At 45.9% G+C, this 24,308-nt stretch overlaps 1 protein-coding gene across 2 annotated transcripts in view; it reads right to left on the bottom strand.

The window, feature by feature from the left end:
* The window catches only part of LOC136428821 (laminin subunit alpha-5-like), a 95,186-nt gene extending 71,472 nt beyond the window's left edge, over positions 1-23,714 (bottom strand). For both annotated transcript variants that reach the window (XM_066418587.1, XM_066418588.1), the window contains exons 1-3: positions 23,326-23,714; positions 6,985-7,221; positions 6,137-6,307 (exon numbers count right to left, since the gene is read on the bottom strand). In XM_066418587.1, coding sequence (XP_066274684.1) covers positions 6,137-6,307; positions 6,985-7,221; positions 23,326-23,685 — 768 coding nt within the window. In that variant the 5' untranslated portion in view covers positions 23,686-23,714. The remainder of the gene's footprint in view (positions 1-6,136; positions 6,308-6,984; positions 7,222-23,325) is intronic.
* Between the last annotated feature and the right edge of the window lie 594 nt (positions 23,715-24,308).

The following is a 24,308-nucleotide window of genomic DNA, read 5'->3' as shown; positions in this document are numbered from 1 at the left end:
GAGTCCCCTACTGCTTCAGCACAGGTCTAAACAGAATGTGTCCCGACATCTGGAGAACAGTTTTTCCAGGGAGTATAAACAATTTCCGGTGCGTTACAGGCCAGCCTATGACGCATAAGGATAAAGCACCGAGGAAACCATTTCTTACAGTGATGATCACAGATGTCCTCGTTCAAGGTTCAAGGTTCATCGGTAAAACTAGGCCCTCAAAGATATCTTTCTGATTCCAACAATAGTTAACAAATGTCATTGAAAGCACTACTGGAAGCAGGAGTTTAGCTTTAAACACAATTCATCACGATGTATCACCACTACATTCCAACTCCACGGGTGTCCTTCAGTAGTTCCTGTCGGTGTGTATAAATGCCTCCCGACATCTCTGCCCAGATGTCGTCTGATTTAGGAAAAAAATCTGCAAAGGAGCATGGCATCTCTCCCGCCTACACCGGCATTGGTGACCATGCGTGGTGCAGATATGCGGAGTCACTAACAATGCAGTGAATGGGAACCGGTTTTGGATATTGGGATTCGGTGCAATTAAATGGAAGGTGCGTTTATCCGAGGCGCAATTAAGTGGCTTCGTCTGTATGTCCTTGATCCGAATAAGCTCCTTGAGTTCACATAGTGGACTTAGCCTGGATACCAGACCATTCCCGCGATGCGAGGCGATATTTTAAACCCCTTTTGGGCAGGGAAAGCCTACGGTCACGGTATAGGGTTGGCACCGGGCTACGCTCTTGACAGCCGATCCCCGCGCGAGAGTAGGGCCCGTGTGCTATCTAGATGACGGCGACGCAAGTTGATTTTTTTGTGTTTGTATGTAGGCAAAAAAAGTGACGGAAACGTTGATGGATCTTCATGATTTTTTGCAGGTGTGTAGATGTTGTGAAAACGGAGGTCAAGTTCAAAAATAGTTCTCCTGGCACTTTCCGTCGTTACTGCAGCGGGCTTTGTTTGGATGTGAATTTTCTTGTGGACAACATAACTCAAGAAGCTGTTGATGGATCCTTATGATATTTAGTGGATGGGTAGGATTTACCGAAAGGAAGGTCAAGTTCGATAATGGGCCTTCTAGCGGGTACCAAAGGTACTGCAGCAGAGCTTCAAAATTTAGGGGCATATTTTCTGAAAGTGCTATGGTCATGATTTTTGTGTGGTAGATAGTTCATGCCACAGAAAGTAAGTTCTGTAAATTTTGGCCCCCTAGCGGCTTGTTAAGAACCGCAGTGGGTGTTTTTGTTTTGACATTCGGGCATGAATAACTTGAGAATGGGTCGACAGATCGTCGCGATGTTTGTTATGTAGAGAGCTCGGGTGGTGCTTTACATAATCAATGACTAATTATGCAAATAAGGAGCTAATTTGCATAATAAGTAAGGAAAATTTGTTAACCCACTGCTACACTTGCTACAGCTACACTTGCTACACTTGCTACAGCTACAAATCTTGTAGTTGGGTTCTTCTTGCCCTCTGAGTACATGGTACTACATTAGCTACGACGAACTACAGCCGGTCTGTAGCAGGTGTAGTTGGAATGTGTGCAGCTACACTTGCTACACTTGCTACAGCTACAAATCTTGTAGTTGGGTTCATCTTGCCCTCTGAGTACATGGTACTACATTAGCTACGACGAACTACAGCCGGCCTGTAGCAGGTGTAGTTTGGATGTGTGCAGCTACACTTGCTACACTTGCTACAGCTACAAATCTTGTAGTTGGGTTCCTCTTGCTCTCTGAGTACACTGTACTACATTAGCTACAGCCAGCTACAGCCGGCCTGTAGCAGGTGTAGTTGGGATGTGTGCAGCTACACTTGCTACAGCTACAAATCTTGTAGTTGGGTTCTTCTTGCCCTCTGAGTACACGGTGCTACATTAGCTACAGCGAACTACAGCCGGTCTGTAGCAGGTGTAGTTGGAATGTGTGCGGCTACACTTGCTATACTTGCTACAGCTACAAATCTTGTAGTTGGGTTCTTCTTGCCCTCTGAGTGCATGGTACTACATTAGCTACGACGAACTACAGCCGGTCTGTAGCAGGTGTAGTTGGGATTTGTGCAGCTACACTTGCTACACTTGCTACAGCTACAAATCTTGTAGTTGGGTTCTTCTTGCCCTCTGAGCACATGGTACTACATTAGCTACGACGAACTACAGCCGGCCTGTAGCAGGTGTAGTTTGGATGTGTGCAGCTACACTTGCTGCACTTGCTACAGCTACAAATCTTGTAGTTGGGTTCCTCTTGCTCTCTGAGTACACTGTACTTAACATTAGCTACAGCCAGCTACAGCCGGTCTGTAGCAGGTGTAGTTGGGATGTGTGCAGCTACACTTGCTACACTTGCTACAGCTACAAATCTTGTAGTTGGGTTCCTCTTGCCCTCTGAGTACACGGTGCTACATTAGCTACAGCGAACTACAGCCGGCTGTAGCAGGAGTAGTTGGGATGTGTGCAGCTACACTTGCTACACTTGCTACAGCTACAAATCTTGTAGTTGGGTTCCTCTTGCTCTCTGAGTATACTGTACTACATTAGCTACAGCCAGCTACAGCCGGTCTGTAGCAGGTGTAGTTAGGATGTGTGCAGCTACACTTGCTACACTTGCTACAGCTACAAATCTTGTAGTTGGGTTCCTCTTGCCCTCTGAGTACACTGTACTACATTAGCTACAGCCAGCTACAGCCGGTCTGTAGCAGGTGTAGTTGGGATGTGTGCAGCTACACTTGCTACACTTGCTACAGCTACAAATCTTGTAGTTGGGTTATTCTTGCCCTCTGAGTGCATGGTACTACATTAGCTACGACGAACTACAGCCGGCCTGTAGCAGGTGTAGTTTGGATGTGTGCAGCTACACTTGCTACACTTGCTACAGCTACAAATCTTGTAGTTTGGTTCCTCTTGCCCTCTGAGTAAACGGTGCTACATTAGCTACAGCGAACTACAGCCGGTCTGTAGCAGGTGTAGTTGGGATGTGTGCAGCTACACTTGCTACACTTGCTACAGCTACAAATCTTGTAGTTGGGTTCTTCTTGCCCTCTGAGTACACGGTGCTACATTAGCTACAGCCAGCTACAGCCGGTCTGTAGCAGGTGTAGTTGGGATGTGTGCAGCTACACTTGCTACACTTGCTACAGCTACAAATCTTGTAGTTGGGTTCTTCTTGCCCTCTGAGTACATGGTACTACATTAGCTACAGTGAACTACAGCCGGTCTGTAGCAGGTGTAGTTGGGATGTGTGCAGCTACACTTGCTGCACTTGCTACAGCTACAAATCTTGTAGTTGGGTTCCTCTTGCTCTCTGAGTACACTGTACTTAACATTAGCTACAGCCAGCTACAGCCGGTCTGTAGCAGGTGTAGTTGGGACGTGTGCAGCTACACTTGCTACACTTGCTACAGCTACAAATCTTGTAGTTGGGTTCTTCTTGCCCTCTGAGTACACGGTGCTACATTAGCTACAGCCAGCTACAGCCGGTCTGTAGCAGGTGTAGTTGGGATGTGTGCAGCTACACTTGCTACACTTGCTACAGCTACAAATCTTGTAGTTGGGTTCTTCTTGCCCTCTGAGTACACGGTGCTACATTAGCTACAGCCAGCTACAGCCGGTCTGTAGCAGGTGTAGTTGGGATGTGTGCAGCTACACTTGCTACACTTGCTACAGCTACAAATCTTGTAGTTGGGTTATTCTTGCCCTCTGAGTGCATGGTACTACATTAGCTACGACGAACTACAGCCGGTCTGTAGCAGGTGTAGTTGGGATGTGTGCAGCTACACTTGCTACAGTTACTACAGCTACAAATCTTGTAGTTGGTTTTTCTTGCCCTCTGAGTACATGGTACTACATTAGCTACGACGAACTACAGCCGGCCTGTAGCAGGTGTAGTTTGGATGTGTGCAGCTACACTTGCTGCACTTGCTACAGCTACAAATCTTGTAGTTGGGTTCCTCTTGCTCTCTGAGTACACTGTACTTAACATTAGCTACAGCCAGCTACAGCCGGTCTGTAGCAGGTGTAGTTGGGATGTGTGCAGCTACACTTGCTACACTTGCTACAGCTACAAATCTTGTAGTTGGGTTCCTCTTGCCCTCTGAGTACACGGTGCTACATTAGCTACAGCGAACTACAGCCGGTCTGTAGCAGGAGTAGTTGGGATGTGTGCAGCTACACTTGCTACACTTGCTACAGCTACAAATCTTGTAGTTGGGTTCTTCTTGCCCTCTGAGTACACGGTACTACATTAGCTACAGTGAACTACAGCCGGTCTGTAGCAGGTGTAGTTGGGATGTGTGCAGCTACACTTGCTACACTTGCTACAGCTACAAATCTTGTAGTTGGGTTATTTTTGCCCTCTGAGTGCATGGTACTACATTAGCTACGACGAACTACAGCCGGTCTGTAGCAGGTGTAGTTGGGATGTGTGCAGCTACACTTGCTACACTTGCTACAGCTACAAATCTTGTAGTTGGGTTCTTCTTGCCCTCTGAGTACACGGTACTACATTAGCTACAGTGAACTACAGCCGGTCTGTAGCAGGTGTAGTTGGGATGTGTGCAGCTACACTTGCTACACTTGCTACAGCTACAAATCTTGTAGTTGGGTTCCTCTTGCTCTCTCAGTACACTGTACTACATTAGCTACAGCCAGCTACAGCCGGTCTGTAGCAGGTGTAGTTGGGATGTGTGCAGCTACACTTGCTACACTTGCTACAGCTACAAATCTTGTAGTTGGGTTCCTCTTCCTCTCTGAGTACACTGTACTACATTAGCTACAGTGAACTACAGCCGGTCTGTAGCAGGTGTAGTTTGGATGTGTGAAGCTACACTTGCTACACTCGCTACAGCTACAAATCTTGTTGTTGGGTTCTTCTTGCCCTCTGTGTACACGGTACTACATTAGCTACAGTGAACTATAGCCGGTCTGTAGCAGGTGTAGTTGGGATGTGTGCAGCTACACTTGCTACAGCTACAAATCTTGTAGTTGGGTTCCTCTTGCCCTCTGAGCACATGGTACTACATTAGCTACAGTGAACTACAACCGGTCTGTAGCAGGTGTAGTTGGGATGTGTGCAGCTACACTTGCTACACTTGCTACAGCTACAAATCTTGTAGTTGGGTTCCTCTTGCCCTCTGAGTACACGGTGCTACAATAGATACAGCGAACTACAGCCGGTCTGTAGCAGGTGTAGTTTGGATGTGTGCCCTGCACGCGTATGCATTACGGCCGCGGACAAGGGCCCACTATTACCCCGCGCTCCTGGGTGCCTGTGCCCGGGCGATTTCGTGATGTCTTACACGACCCCGAGACGACACGACGCACGCGTGAGTGCCGCGTCCACGGACAAGGGCCCGCTACGGCCCCACGCGCCTGGGTGCGTCTGCCGGCAATTTCGTGATGTCTTACACGACCCCGAGACGACACGACGCACGCGTAAGCACCACTTCCACGGACAAGGGCCCGCTACGGCCCCACGCGCCTTGGTGCGTATGCCGGCGATTTCGTGATGTCTTACATGGAACATCCGCCAAAAAAATACCAATCCGTCAGTCTTTCGTACCTTCCCTGTTTCATAATCTGTCCACAGCTAAAAGGAATGTCCCAGCATTTGCAAACTTTTTGGCGAGACCTCAGGGACGTGCCTAACGAAATAGTACTTTGTGCAGTGTGCAAGAATTCTAGGAATCACGCCCTTTTTCTAGTGGCTGTACTGAAAGTTTCCAGGATTATAATTTTGTCTTTCAATATTCTCCCCATGATATCTGGGGCGATTACATTTACGAAAAATAGGGATTCCAGATAAGGCTCTCTTTTTTTGATAAAAATGAGACAACTGCAATTCGGTTAAGAATTATTGGGTAAATAAGGTCTAAATTTCTACAACCCCCTAAATGCATTCGAATGGATATCTCTAATGAAATTTAGTATAAAGAAGAAATTTTAGTCCCACTCCTTTTTCGCCCTAATTGTCTAGAGAACCCTACTCTACTTCGGGCGTTTTTGTCAGGCTTTCTACTAGCATTTTGCCCCGTCTTCTCTATGTCGCCAGGCCAAACGACACAAAGAAAACGGGACAAAATAGAAGAAAGCCCGACAAAAACACCTGAAATCACGGAGCCGAACTTGGAGAGTAATAGAACCCACCCTCCTGGTGACGGTCGGGTCTTGCTGGGTGACGGCCATGAGGTGCCCCAGCAGCGTCTTGGTCCGGAGGAACCTGAGGCGGACATCGGTGGCCTGGATCCACTCGTGCAGCATGGAGGAATGGGTGAAGTTCTTGGAGCTGGGACGGCCATTCACAAGCGACAGGTGGATCTACAACAAAACAGGGCGTTAGTTACTCATGCAACTTAATTTGCTTTACGTGTGCAAGAGGACACAATTGTATATTTCCAGGATATCGTGAAATAAAACTAAGGCCTAGAAAAATGTGTCTCCAGTTACACGATTTACCCTAGCCTTTTGTGGGTTGACCCCTGGCAAGGGACATACAATTTCCGATATGACATGTGACTGATGCAAATATTGTAAAATGGTCTTCCAATATGTTCTCCTAATTTCTGCTGCGATGAAAAATTGTGCTTCTACAATGTATATCTGTATGATTGAAATATGATTAAAATACCAGTGTCCTGATGCATATCAGTTTTACATTGTTAAACTGTAATTGTTGGGTCTCTTCAAGTTGTTCAGAACCGTAGTCGGAAGCACATCATTGATATTCCTAGACCTAACACACCTGATGAGTTTATGATACGTTAGATGTTAGAAGACTATCGTGTAACCCTGCTCTTACCTTTAGCCTCCACCGGGCCTTCCTACGGGGGTACGGATAGTGAAATTCGGCAAAAAAGGGAATAATTGGCCAGGACAGTCAGTCCATGGGAAGGTTAACATTTCCCGCCTGCAAATGAAAACCTATCGTAGCCAAACCCTCCTGGCAGATATTCTCCCTATAGCAGGCGTAGTTAATCTGGTAGAAATCATCTTACCTCTCCGTTTTCCAGAGGTACGATGTTGGAGTACTCCGTGGTACACGTGACTGAGTCGTCGTGTGTCGGCCTGTCCATGGGGGAGACGCCGAAGACGTTGTAGCAGTCGCTCGGCGTGTCGGCGAAGTACTGCCATGGCTTGTAGGTCTGGCCGAAGTCCGTGGAGCGCTCCAAAACCCAGACCCCCGGACGAGGGGCGTTAGCGAACTTCAGCACCACGTAGGCCACGTGAAACAGCTGTGGGGTAATATGTGGAGAAAGATTGTGAGATGAATTCCTACACATAATGTCTGAGACAAAAGAACACTACTAATGCTAGGGTTATATTCGTAGACCGGGGCCCGGCCGGGCTATTTTCTGGAACGAAAAATACCTGTCTTCTGGAACGAAAAATACAAGTGATTTTTTTAACATTTTTGTTTTGTTGTCTTTTATGTCTTACTTTTCGTTCCAGGAAACTGCCCTAAATGTGACTGTGGCATACCCTGGACCATTGTGCCCAAATCTAGACTTTGGGGAAAGGGCGAGAGAAATTTTTATTGAAGGAACACACAGAAGCACGTAACGTTACTATGCGACCGTGACTCTTTACAATGACGTTGGCACAGCGGACGCCGTTAGAACCATTCCACCTTTCACACTCTTTAGTACTCTCCAAGCAACGGTTCGGGTTCGGCTCCGGCTTGTTTTTGACGTCTTTTTAGGCGTTTTTGTCGGGCTTACAATATTTTGTCCCGTTTTCTATATATCACCAAGGTTGTGTCTTAGTCTGGGACAAAATAGAGAGCTCGCCCAAAAGACGTCAGAAACAACCCGGAACCGAACCTCTGCTTGGAGAGTAACTCTTAAGTTTTTGAGCAGGTCAATGCCCCCGGTCCCTTTCTCTATCCCTGAAAACAAACCTGGGTGGGCGACGGGTGCACGAAACCAAATTGATTCCTGTCAGCACAAATTTCATTAGCGTAGTGCTCACGAGAGGGTTATCCAGACCTGAAATCAATCCCGTCTTCCATATAGATACGTCTCCTTCACGCCTGACTGATTTATACAAGGGAATTCGCGCTTGTAAAATCTATCCAATTTCTTAATACGATCGAATGATTACATTAATGCACTGCTGTGTAGAGGGTGCATGTTGAATCTAGATGTACACCCAATGTTGGAATTAATGGCATACATGTAATGTTGTGCGTTTAGCTTTCACGATTACGGTCGTAAGGTTTGCAACTTTAGTTGATGGTTTTGTATCTTGCTGCCCCTATATCATACACGGCATTAGATAGATTGTCTCCTGTAATTCATATATTAGATTAGTTCTTTAGAATTGTTAGATATTAGAAATACAATGTAGTTCAATTGTACCTGTTGCAATTGTCGCGCAATAAAGTTCTTCCTCTATGAAAACATCAGGAAGGGAAATGCCATGCATCTCAATGTATATTGTAACGTTATAATGATAAAGAATCAAAGTTGCCGAAGAAGCAAGACTCAATGGTAAATATCATATGTCACAAAACAAAAGAGCCACAGCAATCATGTCTGGTTAAAAGCTGTCATCAGGAAGACGAGACAAAACACAGGTGTTGTAGACATCCCGCCCTATTGTCTGTGGTCCCCTGTCCTATTGTCACATCCTGCACACCTTTGGCCCCGTTTTCCGTTTTGGGACAAACGTTGTGTATTACACAACGAACCGCGCCGTGTATTGTATTGCATTGTGTTGCATTGAGGTTCAGTAGTTAAGTCAAAGCCTTTAATCTATTTTACTCGACGACTTGTTCGTGATCATGAAGCCGGGCGGTTTGCATAATTTTTAAGCAGATCTATCGGTGGCAAGGCAACCAGTCTCAAATGAGACCTCACAAGGCCTATTGGATAATGGTTGGCACTTTGGACACTGCCTTGCCACTGATAGATCTGCTTGGAGAGTAGGTTTGCACTCCCTCATCAAGAAGAACAACGTTACATAACTTCATGTCAGGGTGTGCAATGCGGGTTTTGATACATTCGCTTGTTTTCTTGTAAATGTCCGACCGTTTTCTTTTGCAACAGTTGTTGCTGTGTTGATTAAACAAACTGTTCTTCCTATTGCAAACGCCTAATGGCAACGGATAAAAAAGGCCCACTCACGAATAATATATATAATTGTAAGAGGGGAGACTAGACACTCCTTTGTGCTTAAGTCACTTCTTTGTACTTTCATGTTCACAGAAACGATTTTCATGGGACGAACGTCTCTTTTATTTACATGCAAAGTAGAGTCAGACAAGAGGTCACGATGACGTCAACACGACTGAACTAAACCCAATTGATTACGGACAATTCAATATACAACGTAGACGTGTTTTAACTACTCTCTTGACACAATATTCATTTCGGGTTTTGACACTATATCTAAGTGGTTCTGAATAATGAATATTTGATAAGAAAAGTGAGCAGGCCATGCAGCGTTCGCGATGTTACCATCTGCCTTTGTAAAAACTTCAATGTAAGTCTTTGACCAGCCATATACGGCAGTAACAACATATTGGAATAGGAATGAGGAAAGATAATTACTGTTCCATCATAGAACGCTGAGTAAATGTTGTGCTTAACCACGGGAGTCGTTGCTTTTACCAGGATTTATGTTTCACAGATCGAAGTGACGACGGCCCGAACCAAGATTGATGCGCGCGGGTCATGCTGGGAACAAACCAGTTCGATCTGCGGCATTAACCTTGCGCAATCCATTTTACTCGGGGCCCAGCTGGAACGATATGTGATCTCAAAACAACGGTCCATCTCAATAGTACCGACTGATAAGTATCTAATGCCAGCTCAGAAGAGGACTAGAAATAGTCATGCTTTTAAGTACCAGAGTTATCAGCCAAGGATTGATGTGTTCAAAAATTAGTATTTCCCGAGAATCATAGTAGAATGGAACTCGTTGTCATCAAGGAGGTTTTATATAGACTATATAAAACCTCCTTGTTGTCATCAAGTACTGTAGTAGCTTCCTCACTAAGTAGCTTTAAAGAACGGTTGCAGTCAGATATGCAAAAACTAGGTGTAACAGACCGTTCGGTGTAATATGACCAGCTGCTGCCTGCGAAGCTGGTGTGTTATGCCTAATGGCGGTTATACCGGCTATATAGATACAGATACCTGGTTTTATATTCATAGATACTGTACGATATCATAAACTCACTCTTTCGCTCTGGGTCTCACAAAGTAATGTAGATGTTATTCTATTCTATATAAGTTTTGTAAGCGAGGAGAATGTACAAAATTGAAAATTCAAGGCAAACATTTATATGAGTTACCAATTGCCGTGCAGTTGTAACAAGCTTTACACTCCGACAATCAGAGGCGGGTAGGGGAGGGTGTTGAACTAATGCTATATTCCTCCAATAACCTCTGAAATATATGCAGGACCCGGAGAAAGTTGGTTGGAGGATCAGGCTAAAACCCACAGAAAAAATCAGCAGCAGCCCACTGAAGCTAGCACATATTTGCAAGAAAGGATTACTGGATATACTAGTAACTTGATGGTAGGATGTTAATTCTGCAAGCCTGTTTCTTGAGTGTAATTTTTGCCGGTTCAATGCCAACTCAGAGAACAAACCAGTGTCACGTCCGCATTCTCCAACAGAATGTGATTTTGTCAAAAGTCATCAGACGAAAAAGATCATATTCACTCGGTCGCTCTTCCGTCTATTGAATAAGAGGGAAGATGGATACGGCATCGCTGGCGCCGGTAACTAGATTAGTCCGCGGCTTAATTGAGTTCTCCTAAACCCCCAGACGGGCTATCAGATATGGCCTGACAAAATACAATTCCAGTTCTGCCAACGGTGCCACAGTGCTGTGTATATGGGTCCTATACAAAATCTGAACAATCTCGGGGGCAACGCAACGCCGCATTGTGCAATACTAGTAACTGTTACAGTTATACTGTGTAACCCGTAACCTAACGTGGCCTTTGCGCCACACCTTGAAGTGACCTTTGGGTCTGGTTACGTGGTGACCATGGAGTAAAAAAAGCACATAAAAAAATACAGTTCAACGCCAAGGTTATTGTCACGCTGCGACGTCACGGTAGAAGAGAAGCGGTCGTTGTGAGTGTGTGTGCTCTGTGTAATCCAAGCTATGACGACTTTCGAACTTCAAGATTTTTTTTCTTCTTTTCAAAAAGGAGACGAATGACCAATTCTTCATTCCCACGACCTTCAGTCACCTACCAGGTGCGTTTTGTGTGCGTTGTTGCTCCTCTCTTTATGTCTTTAAGTTTAGGGCACAGGGTGGTATCGTTATATCTTGCACTTCATCCTTTCATTGGTATTGCCTCGTCGAACCTTAACGCCCTATTGTAGCAGACAGGACATCTCATATAGCAGACACTTCTGGAGAGCAATCTCTGTATCCTTTATTAAGTCCTTCTTGGGTTCAAGTTACTCGGAGTGACAGAAACTGGGGAGATAATAAATGATTGTTTTCCCTCGGCAGGGCAGGTCATGACCGCCAGGGGGCCGCATCACTGCCCGCGAACAATCGGTGCCAAGATTGAGACCCATCTGTCGGACTCCTGACAGGACATGGCGGCACGGCGCGCTGTTGGCTATACAAGGTGGAAAAGGCAGGGGAGTGGGTCTGACTGCAGAACGCCTGGTGACTCCATTGTTTCGTGATGTCTTAATGTAGCTTGGCAGCCACCACTGCTTCTGAATGAGCGACTTCGTTGTTTGGGGGGATTCGTGCATTTGTCACATTGATTGCCCTGTCTTCATTAGGTCGTGACGTGATAGCCAGTACCTCGGCAACACCACTCACTGTTTCTTTAATATGCAACCAGGTTTGAATCATGGTGATAGGGGTTCTTGTATATGCACGGTGTGGGGCACCATAAAAACTAACCTATAGATATATTGTAGTCTAGTCTTTAAAAGATATGAACACAATGTATATCTGTGTCGCACATGTACTCGTCCGTTCAGACCCTTCAGTAGCAGGGTATATTTTTACAAGAAGGGTTACTGGCCCTTCCCCTTAAATGTGCTCGAGACACCTCCACTTTACGGGGCCCCCATTTTACGTCCTTTCCGAAAGACGGGTGCAGTCCCAACCAAGATGTCCTGCCCCAAGATTGAACCGGGGTCTCCAAATTACCAACTAATTGGAACCAGGACATCGCTGTCGTACATATAATAGTAAAATAGAATAGCCTCAGCTCTCCCAGGTCAGATGAACGTTTCTAGAGAGGGGAAAGCAGACAGTACGGGACCCCCATTTTACGTCCTTTCCGAAAGACGGCTGCAGTCCCAACCAAGATGTCCTGCCCCAAGATTGAACCGGCCGGCGCGGGGTCTCCCAATTACCAACTAATTGGAACCAGGACGTCCCTGTCGTACATATTATTATATGTAATAGCAAAATAGAGCAGCCTTAGCTCTCCGAGGCCAGTTGAACGGTTGAGAGGGGAAAGCAGACATGCATACATACCGGCCAGGTAATGTTATTACACGGTAAGCCCCAAAGGGAAGGTTATCTATAATGTATACCCGTAAATGAAGGTTTAAAACGTCTCCCCCGAGGATCGCTCCCAGCACCGTAGAGATACCGGGGAGCTCCCGATGGTATAGTTATCCAGGCTACAACAGTCTGAACCCGCTAGCCTCTACCAGGCTCCAGACGTGGCTGGAAAGAGTAGAAATCAGCCAAATACGGAAGGAAATTGTATCTATCGGCTGGCCAACTCCTCTATTTGGCTGATTTTTACTCTTTCCAGCCACGTCTGGATCCTGGTAGAGGCTATGAACCCGCGGCCCCTATCGTCTGTACTTATTGGGGCCGGTAGACCGGTGGCACCTGATAGATTTATCACTAACCCACTTACAAAGTACCCTCAGCTCACCCATAGCCCTCCAACTGTCATGGGACATTGGAAAACTAACAACCCTGCCAAATAGATTATCTCTCGGGGGCCTTTGGGGATGATAGCTGTATGGACAGGTCATTGTTGTGTGCATTTCTCAACAGCCAGGTTACTCCTGGTACGTATTGCTTATTCACAGACATGTTCCAATGCACAAGAGAACATACTAATAGAAAAAGACACCGAAGGCAAGCTACGATATGATTTCATACTATGAACAAGCTGCCGTTACCAACAAGTATTTATTTAGTAAACTAAAGCTGCCATCTTTATCGCGTCATTTTGTAACTCTCAATGACGATGGGCGTAGACAGAAACAGTTCCTCTTCTATCACAATTTGATATATTTTGATAGAATCTTGTGCGTCCCTAGCGCTGGATACCATGGTGGCATGATGCGATGTTATCAGTTTTAGAGGGCAACCTTTCGGGTCAGAGGTCATGTTATGGAGATGCTCCGGGCGGCTCTGATAATGATTACCTGGAGAGGACTGCGGACATGTCGACGGGATCTGTTGCCGACCCAACAGGTGTCTGTCTGTCAAGACTCGCTTCAACTGTCTGCCTACGTTTTTGTCAGAACGTGTTTAAAATTGTCGAGAATCTTCGAAGTTACGTTTCATCGACGACACATATCATAGTGTATTGATCTCCAAGTAAAAGTACCGGTGGCAAGAGTGTATTCAAAGGGTCCAAACAGTAACCAACGGCTAGATACAGTGATTTAGATGCTTTGGTCATTTGGATAGTGACTATGATACTATCTTGCCACCAATAGACAAGAGTGAATGACATTGTCCAATATTAGATCTAACAGAGCATGCAGCAGAGCGAGATAATGTCAAACTTCTTTGACACAACTTCCAGTGTTGTAACTCTAGTCGATTGACAACCTGTTTAACTTTAAGACTGTTATCAGTCGAATCGTCAAGATGTCCATATTACGAAGCCCCTTCCACGAAAACAGTTAACGGCTCGTCCCTAACGTAAGGCTTACATACCGGAAACCACCGTCAATTAAGGGCTCCGGTGAAGTCAAAAGGTGCGCAGTAATCAGGTAATATACCTAATGTACCTGTCTGACAAGGTCGCGGGATTACACCTTGTACACTTGTTATGGCTGTGGGTTTAGAGCAATATCCAAGCAGATCTCCAAGGTGCGCCGAAAATCGTATATGCTAGCCAGAGAAGCTCCAGTCAGCCAGAGAAGCTCCAGTCCGCCCCGTAGAGCTTCTCTGGCTGACTGGAGCTTCTCTGGCTAGCATACACGATTTTCGGCGCACCGTGGAGATCTGCTTGGATATTAGGTTTACAGGAAAACTGCTGGTATGCACGTCAGGGTGAGGGGCATGTTGGGATTTTGACACCAAATGCGTGTCATCTTGCTTCCTAAAGCAGGTATCTCACTGAAGCTGTTAAAAATCGCGACCACTTCTAGCCCCCCGACAGAAACCTCCGCTTGGAGAATGGTTACAGTCAAACCTGTACAAGCGACCACCTCTACATAAGGACCACCTGGCCAAGTGTGACCACTTCTTGGTGGTCCCTTAGGTAATTTTCGCATAGAAACATGCATTAAGAGTCCTGTCTATAGCGACCACCTGTCCACACTGACCAGATTTTATCAGTCCCCCTTCTTGGGCAGTTTTGACTGTTATCTGAATATGAACTGTTGAGAGGTTTCCATTTTCCACAGGTAAATGATAACGGTAATTGAAGAGGAAACCGGGGCACATTTTCGCTGGCGGTTCGGAAGTCTTGCCATTCCTGCGGTCCGACCGATCCCAGGTAAGTGTCGCCCGAGGCACAGGTGTCGATGGGAAGCTCTTTATCTAACAAGCACGCCATAGTTAATGCGATGGCATTCTGTCATATGTCAGACACATAATGGAAGAAGCTCGTTCTGTTATCACCTTCGGGAAGGAGGTTCAGTCCCGATTGGGGTACTGTTTTTGGTTGTATATGACAAAGTGTGTTCCGCACCTACAGCTCAAGATCATTTTGATGGATTTGGATGAATTTTGGTATATGTGGGTGGTTATTGAAGTCCCGAAGGAAACGTTTTTGTGCCCCCTAGCAGCTTTTTCTGGGTATTGCAGCATTGCAGGCCGACAACCCTTTCTTGAAAGTTGTGTGGTATGACCGGTAAGGTCAATGGCCACAATTTGAGACACCTGGTGGTTCGGGACATCAACTGTTGTAGCGCACGGTAAGGCTACGGCTACATTCCCAAAAACTCTAAATATTTCACGGATGTATGAGATCCTCAAATTCTTGTCCAAGTCTGTTCTTGTCTTACCTCGGGTTCGGAACAAATAACTCATCCACAGGTTCTCTTGAGAGACTCTGACAGGCAGGTCAAATCGCGCCCTCGTTCACATGAAGGGTCAAATACACAGGAAACAGTAACAAGCCAGTCGTAGCTGTTAGTCAGCTGAAATGAAAAGCTGACGTTGAACATTTGACACATATTTGGCGCGTAAGCAGGCCAGGAAAATTAGTGTTTCTGAAGGGAGTACAAAAGGGCTACTCTCCAAGGCATATGATAAAACGGTGACGATCTGCCCCATGAACCTCTGCTTGGAGAGTACAAAAGGGCTATATATTGTTATCATATCAGGTCATCTTGGGGTAAGACAGGACGATATCTCCCCACGCAAGTATGTGTGCCCCTGGCTCAGTAGGAACTGTGATTGTATCTACATGTATATTTTTACTGGACAGATCTATTGCAGAATTTTACTATAAAATCTCATATACTCGAACGTTTGCTAAAAATTTCCAAAAAAGAGTATTGTTGTGATTCTCAAGAATGCGACAGTACAAGTACAACTGATTTCTTTCTCTTCTTCTGTTGGAGTTAGAACAGTTTCATCTTTCTCATAAAGAGCGCTTGTTTTATTCTGACCTGTAGGGTCTCGGCACTTATGATAACCTCTTTCGGATATGAATGGGTCTATCTGTACTGTGTAAGACCCAAAATATGAAGGCGTTTTTCTTCGTGTGCCACATCCGTGCCTACCTTGAACACTTCACAGCGCTCTGACCTCCAAAGACACCGCAGTGTGTTGCCACACCGCCTACACAAAGAGACCATAGACGGTTTGTAGAAGGTTGGAGAATTCCAGTGCTATTGTGAGAACGATAAACATCATCATTGGTGTGTCCTGTGACTCCTGTCTGAAGTCACGCTGCCCTTGGCAAGGTCAGCGGCGGATTCTCTAGTCAGACGGCCGTCAAGCGTATTCAGTTCTCACAGATGTAGTCAACAATGTGGCTTTTGCTAGCCTCTACCAGGCTCCACAGGAGTAGTGCTGCGTACCGGTTCTGTGTACCGGTACTGTACCGTAAAAATTATTCGGTACAGGTCCAAAATACCGGATTATGAAGTACCGGTACTGTACCGATATGAATTTGCATCAAGTATTTGCTAATTTTGTGACTGATCTCCTGACCTCATGCAATACCAAACGTGACCAAAGTGATGCCCTGGAACAGAGTAAGTAATATGCAACAGGTCATTCAGGCAGGCCGGGAGTTTTGATAGCATTTGGCATTTTAGGCCAAGGGAGTTTGGTGGTAGGAAACCTAGTTATGTTTTTTTTTTTTTGGATAAAGATACTGAAAAGTTGAAAACAGATTATGTTTTTGTCATTGAAGAAGTTCAGAAAAACACATGTTAATTTTTCACATTATTCGGGTACAGGTACAAGTCCGGAACAAGTACGCAGCACTACTCGACAGGGTCGCTGGAAAGATAGTAGAAATTCAGAGCCAAATAGACGGATAACATGCCAGAGGAGTTCGTCCGCTTAAGGAGTTACAGTTTGCGACCTATATCCTCCAGCGACACGTGGAGCCTGGTACCGGTAGAGGCTAGCTTATTGCCTCCGTGAAAACGGAGATATTGTTTTGGGTCTCTATTTCATTCTCTCTCTCTCTGTTTTTCAACATGACGATGATATTCAGTATGTGGGTAGGTCTTGTTTCATGAGGGATGGTATTCTCTGACGCTTGATGTTTTAGTAGTACAGTATAGTCCTCCATCGAACCGAGGGACGAGTCTCGATACTAATTGAATTCATACATGCCGAGAAAGCGAACGTTATACATTATCCGGGACGTTAACTTCAACCTCCTCGTACCAGTAAACACCATGGGGTATACCGTCACCCCAACCCCAACCCCCAGCACTGGAATAATCTCCAATCAGATGCATACACATACAGAAAGCCCCATATCCCCAGTAAGATAACGGCTGGAGAAGACGAATGTACACTGTTCCAAAATCTATAACTCAAACACAGTCCGTTTACACTAAACCACAGGTGGCGTACAAAAAAAAATCGTTTTCTCGCTTCAGGGAGACATCGTGACATGAATCCTAATCTGAAGCGAACGATGCAAAACGACCGGTGGAAAATGGGTCTTCAAGGTCTATTCTTGCTGTTCTAGCAATAAACCTGTATCTGTGTCATGAAACATGGAATATTCCGATCTGTACTTTAGAAATTATAAAGCTTCTATTTGCTACCTGGGGCGTCGTGTTGGCGTGTTGGAAAGTCACTTCACACGACTGGCCACACTCCACCCAGGTGTGAAAATGTTGTACCTGACGTCTGTTGGAGAGGTACAAGACGGTGGAAAGAGAGGGTTGGGCTCCGTCTTCCGAAACCGTGCCATAGACACAGTGGATAACAAACTACTGTCCGTACACGGCCTCTAATAGGCTATGGGACTACCTTTACCTTTACCTCTACCTAGAGCCCTTCCCAACCATAAGTGTATCAATGGTAGTCATTTAAGAGTACAGAAGTGTTGCCTGTAAACATGTGGAGAACCGAGTTAGTACTGTGTGCACGGCGCCTAGCCCCAGACGGGGTAGGTGTCGTCACCGGTAAGATATGCTCAGAATAAATGGATGGAGGGTTTTAGTTAGAGTTCACAGCTACAATTAACCAGTGTGCACCCAAGGACGGTGCAGAATACGGTACGGCGACGGTACGGTTCAAAGAACTCTTTGGTAGAAACACGAAAGGGCGTTAACCTATGAACTAACCTTTGGCATGCTTACGAGTGGGACTTTTTTGTGTGCTTATCATGTACCGTTTTCTGACTGTATACGGATGTCAGTACCGATTGTGCATGGTTTCTAGTAGTCAGCCTCTCGTAAACTATTTACCATCATTAATAATGATAAGGAACAAGACACGACCGAGAGACGAGCAAACCAGCCTGCCTACGGTGTATGTATGTGTACCACATTGTACATCATTATATTTCAACACAAACAACTCGCACAAAAACATAATCCTCCTTTGAGCACGCCTACCGACAGGTGCATGATGCTTTACCGTGGCGTCCCTCAACGCAATTTGCACCGCCTAGTGTACTCTCCAAGCAGAGGAGTGGGTCCGGCAGGTTTTTGGCGTGTTTTTAGGCGTTTTTGTCGGGCTATCTACTTTGTCATGGTTTCTTTGTCTCTATTTTCTACTTGGAACTTGCAGCAATTGATCAAGGAAAATTGTTGTACATGTAACGTTATAGACAAAGAAACCATGACAAAGTAGATAGCCCGACAAAAACGCCTAAAAACACGCCAAAAACCTGCCGGACCCACTCCTCTGCTTGGAGAGTACGCCTAGTGCACATTCGGAATTCACAGCCAGGGAAGACGTTGATTTCCTTGTTCTAGCATTCACCTCTTATTCATTTCTCGTCGATAATATCGAGTTTTATTTGCAAGCTCTTGCCCGGGGGCTAATTGCAACGTGAAACAATGTACAGAAAAAAAAGCATACAGACAGTGCAAGTTAACAATGGTGACAAGTGGAACAAGTGAATATTCTAAGAAATGCAATCTAAGCTATTTGGGTTTGACTTCTTTTTTGCGCTTTCGCACTAAACGTAGGAGAAGAGCATGTCCCCGAATGTACCAAGCAAAGAAACTTGTATGAACTGCTCCTATAGTCTTAAAAGTGACCAGGTTTGTCGCTATGCAAAACACGCAGCTCTTTTAATTAAGGATACACCACTGTTGGCTCGGATCGATGAAAAACAATCAACTCTCGACGACAGAAGCCAAATAGCTCTGCCGAGACCTGCGCAGTGAAGCGGAGCTTACGTCTCAAAGGGCTTGCGTTTTTTTTTCGAACAAGTGTGTGTGCTGTTATTTGTGTGTGACAAATAGACTATTCAAATGGAAGATGAGGGAAGATCTGTCTAGTAACGTCTTGATCTTCTCAGAGACATACTATGATAGAGATCCGTCAGTAAAATCTCAACTTCGAAGCATATAATGTGGAACATGGCGAGGTGTTACGCAAAAAACAACAACCTGAGCTAGAGAACACCAACTCAACCAAAGACGAGCGAAAGGACTACCAAAAATTATCCGTAACCAAGGAGGTAATGTCCTTGCCATAACCAAATCTTGTAGTTGTATGGCTAATATCTCGGCACAGACTAGAACATGTGAGTGTTGAACGTCATTCTGTATGACACCTGTTCCGGTCAGGGGATGAGTTACAGTATAAGAAATACGTGTCAAGGGACCGAGGTTGTTGTAAAGCTTTACGGAAAATGTTTGCATTCTTCCGCGTTTGATCTAAGAAAACCGCGAAATCCTGAACATATTGTACACAAGATTACGAATGTAACACCTCTTTTCCTTGAATACAAGACGTGGTATGGAAGCCTTGCGGCGTTCTGGAGATTTCTTTGATTGGAGTAAATAGGACCAAATGGGCGCAAAAATGACACAATGGAGGAAGTATTCATTGGATAAGATCTAAAAGCTACACGTTAAGACAATGCCCAACCCTTTTGTTGGAGGCTCATTCAGATGCATGTCATTCTGGGCGCATCCATTATTCCTGGCATAAACAGCTCTCAAGGGACGATTCTCATTATTCGTCTTGTAAATTGGGTCAAATTTATCGCCCCTTTGAAGCCATACATCCGTCGGCAACCCCAGAAAACGCAATTTTCCAGATCTCCGTGCAGTTACCTGCCCTTCTACGTACACCTGGTGGATGCTCCACAGTGAGATCTGGCCAGGTAGACCGGTGGGTACAGGTAGACAGGTGTGCGACGGGACGGAAAGGGCGGTTTCCTGTTGAGGAACACCCTCCAGGCACCGCCGTGTCCCGCTGTGCCGTTTGGGCAATTCCGCAAGGGGTTGGAATAGTTGTCGGGGGTATGACGTGACGAAAATAAAATCCCGTTTACCTGTAAACTTGTTTGGGCTTTTGACAAACACAATGAAAGAGTTAAAGCTACGTTTAACTATCTATTTGAAAGAGTTTTGGTATTGTTATAAAGAGAAAAGGCTAGAGTACAATTTTTATGCCTTACATGTTTAACTTATGTATATTGTAGAGTTTAGCGAAAAGTGAAAATGGCTTCATCGTCAGTGATGTAGTCTGGACGATGTTTTGTAACTTACAGCTGACAGAAGGGCAGCTAGGTCTGAGAACAAAATTACCTGAATCGACTTTCGTTGGCGATAAGAAATAATATCAAACAAAGAAAGACTCATTTCAACCCCTTAGCAACCACAGGGGGCAAAGAAAATGCGGCAGAAAATAACCTAATTGAATAGTTATTTCAATCATTACTCTCCCGGCAAAGGGGATCTGTGACCGAAACAAATCAGGAAAATACGACCGGGTGTGAACCGAGTAGCTTGAGAACACCAACGAAGCCAAACGGGCGGAGGCGAAAGAAAAGCCCCTCTACAAGCAGATGAAATCCTTTGTTTTTCTCTCTTGTCCGTGAACAAAGCGCTCCGCTCCAACAGGCCTCCCAACATGGATTACACCGGGGCTGAATAGGATTTCCCCGGCCGAGAAGTTTTCAACTGCCCTTCCCCATTTCCATGACAAACTGTCTTTCTCGAGAGACCGTCTGTTGCATTTTCTCAGACATCCACCTATTTCTTTACATTTTTTTTCTCAGCAGCGGACACTGCCCTTGAGGGGAAAACGAACACAAATTAAGTGGAATACCTACAGTGTTGTGAAAACAGAGTAAAGCGTATCCACGAGGCGGGTATGTAAACAACCATTACAGGGCCAGAAGGGTCTGTTAGGGCCAGGGTGTTATCGGGGACACGGTTCTAGCACCGCGCCGACACTATTACACACTCCGTCATGCTACCTGTGTTACACGCGCGCGGACTGCAAAACAGTAACCTCTGCTTGAATTTTACTGATGTTTCGTCGTCTGGTGCCTCCATTTATGATTATTTTCGGTTTAGGACAAGCGTGTTACTGACAAACAAGAATTGAGGTATGCTTGTACCAGATTTTTTTCAGTTTCACCATTTTTAAGATGCTGCTTAGTACCATACAAAAACGTAAACTATAAAAAGCCATGCACATCGTAAAACATCAGGTGGTGTTATCCAGTTGGCAGCCTGTTTTGAAAAGTCTGGTCGTGTCGGCCCAGGTAGTGTGTTCAGAATGCACCGTCACGAAATGACTATGCAAAGGGTAACAAGGTGGTGGAATACCTGACATAACTCAAATGTCCCGGGACACATCCGTCCATTTACCTGTTCGCACCATCGAAAAGACTTTCACAAAAGACGTTACGATTTCACACATGTATTTTTCTATATACAGAAAATTGTCTTCGAAATTTACATTTTTGATAATCAAGAAGTGATGAGTAAGAGCTTTTGGTTGGTTTTTGACGCACTTTGCTACCTTATGCGGCTGGGAGTGACGCATGATTTCACCCATCGATTCACACGAGTCCCGAGAGAGGTTTCCACTGATTCGGGCCCAGGAAATTAGATCTATGCATTGGTTTGGAGGTGGCATTTTTGTGCATATGTCGGCCTTTGTGCCCTCCCGTCCGGGGACGACAGTAGTGAATGAGATTATCATCTATAAGCCCATCCACAACACTGAGATAAAACTCACTCGTTTTTAATTCACAAGCACTCAACAGCGTTCAACCCAAGATCTGTATCATCCTCATTTCGAATTTTCCACGTGCGTTTGTCAAGCCTGTGCTGTTTCTAAGGTCGTTGGTGGCAGAATAGCGGGCTAGAGGGACACTGGTGTGTCAGCTGCCTGACCTGATCTGATCACTCACAGAGAGATGCATGCATGGCCGCGGGGTGTTGCCCTGACAGAACATCTGCCTGAACCTACCTCAAACCTACCGCACTGCGGCTAGACTTCTAGGATCCGGAGCACCAGCGTTATGTTTTGGGGGAGAGCTGATTCGCGATTTCCAACATACGAACATGGCCTGTATGTTGAAAATTGCGAGTCAGCGCTCTCTAGTCTCTCCAAAAATAAAGGCTGGCGCTCCTAGAAGGTTTGCAAAGGTGCTAGCTGCAGTACACATCTACTAGTGCACATCCAGCATGGACAAGCCTCTAAAACTCACCACCATATCCACTCTCTGACCTTTCCCTGACTGGTAATTACTTTGATTTAGCCACACCAGCCTGGGTTCAGCCTGCCAGCGGAGCCAGACATTGTCGTTCATTGAAAATCCCCTCTGAGCGCGCCTTTCATTCACAGAGAAAAAGAGGCAGTGATTAGAATGATAAAAGACCGAGGGGAAGAATCGCTGTGTGGAAGGGGCGCTCTTGTTTGTACATCCTATCGTCCCGACGTCTGCTGCGGAGAGAGGAGAGTGTTTGCTCGCGCGCTCTCTCAGACAAACAGACATTGCCATGCTCTAAACATCGCCTAGTGGGGAACAGGTGGGTTTGTCTACGGCTCAGGGCATTCCTCGTCCCGCACATCACGCCCCGAACCCACACGGTATGCACCAGTAGCGCCGAATAACAAGAACACGACCTGCTTATTAAATTGTCCTCTCTCCGAGCCTAGAGGATAATTCGATGAACGAGCCGAACACAGCGGCGGCGTCACAGCCGAAGAAGAGAGGGCCACTTACAGGGTAGAAGCATCCGTCTGTGACATCCCTCTGTATAGATGTCTTACATCAGGGAGCGTGCGTTAACGATGTCGTAAATCTCAAGCCTATACAAACCTTCACAACAAATTACAGAACAAAACACAGTATTTTTGTAATCACGACAATGTTTTACGATGGGTTGATAAAACTTTCCTGTTTGGAAGCGACCTTAGTGGGTTACTCGTAACTCGCGGAAGCTGGGCGCCCTGTCCTTGGCGATAGCGGCGGGAACTGAGGTTACCAGAGGCATGTCGCACGTACGGGGGGCGGGAAGTATTCTGATCTTGTCCGCATAGGTCACCACTACGCTTCCTGCCCTTCTCGGTAATCAGATGATGTGTGCGGCAAAATTAGGTAGGGGAGGGATGGAGGTGATCTTATAATTATCAGCTATGGGATAGAAGTAATATCTGAGCGGCGCGTTGCGAGGTAATAATGATAAGATGCGGGAAGACAGGACGGAAATGGTATCATTATTAACTTACCTGTCCAAGGCTGATGGTGACGTTGACTTTATTGTAGTCCGTTCCGCGGGATAGGGGAGGGCTCTGCCACCATTTCTCCGTGCCGTCCACGGCCTGCGAGACGGGATGAGCTCGCGATGGGTCCCGAGGGTCGCAGTAGTCGCACTGCTGGCCTTGGATCAGGTTGGCCGGCTCGTTGCCCGTGCCTCCCGCCAGCTTGCAGTACAACTCCGGCTCGGGAACGCCTTCGCCGCAAGTGGCCGACGCGACGATCCGACGGCCCTGCGCCAGGTTCAGGTACGGGGGAGTGAGCACCTGCCCCCGACAGGCCTGTAGGAAGAGCGCGGCGGTCAGCAGGACGAGTCCGTGGTGTCCCGCCATAGTGTACAGGGATCTCCCACTGTATGTACGGCCACCAGCTATTGCAGTCGCGCTGGTGGGAGCACCGGAAAGCAACCACCTGTAGGAGGGGTGTTCTTCTTTTACTTTGCGTACACCTCCGCGACAAATAGCTCGTTAGGATCAGTACGTGTTATCTTTGGATTATGTTGTGCCATGACATAAATGTGAAATGTTATGTGGGCTTTCCAGAAATGTTTTTAGACAGCACAGATTTTTTAATCATATCATGAGATTACAAATCATCCCTAAAAAGTTGCGTGATGGTATCGCCCGCGGTTGTAATGTAAATCTCGCCCGGTCCAATGCGCTTCAGCAGGGATGCGCCTGTTGTCACCCACTTGTCCTAATGCCCGGTAATTACGGGGTTTCACAACCACCACGGGGTGTGGCGGGGACGAGAATATCTAATGTGCTCTCTTTTCAGGAAAATTCATTTTTTCTTGCCCACGCCAGGATATCAATGTCTGACAAGTTTAGACGAAAACGAAATATTTTACACTGAAACGGTCCCATAGAAAGAATGAAGGTCACAGTGTTCCTGTCTTTTAATTATCTTTTATTATACAACGTGAATAAAATGACTGAATGAAACGACTTGATGA

This window comes from Branchiostoma lanceolatum, chromosome 2 (genome assembly GCF_035083965.1).
Source record: "Branchiostoma lanceolatum isolate klBraLanc5 chromosome 2, klBraLanc5.hap2, whole genome shotgun sequence".
Lineage (NCBI taxonomy): Eukaryota > Metazoa > Chordata > Leptocardii > Amphioxiformes > Branchiostomatidae > Branchiostoma > Branchiostoma lanceolatum.
Note: the sequence above shows the minus strand (reverse complement) of the source record. Positions and strands in the feature narration are given on the sequence as shown.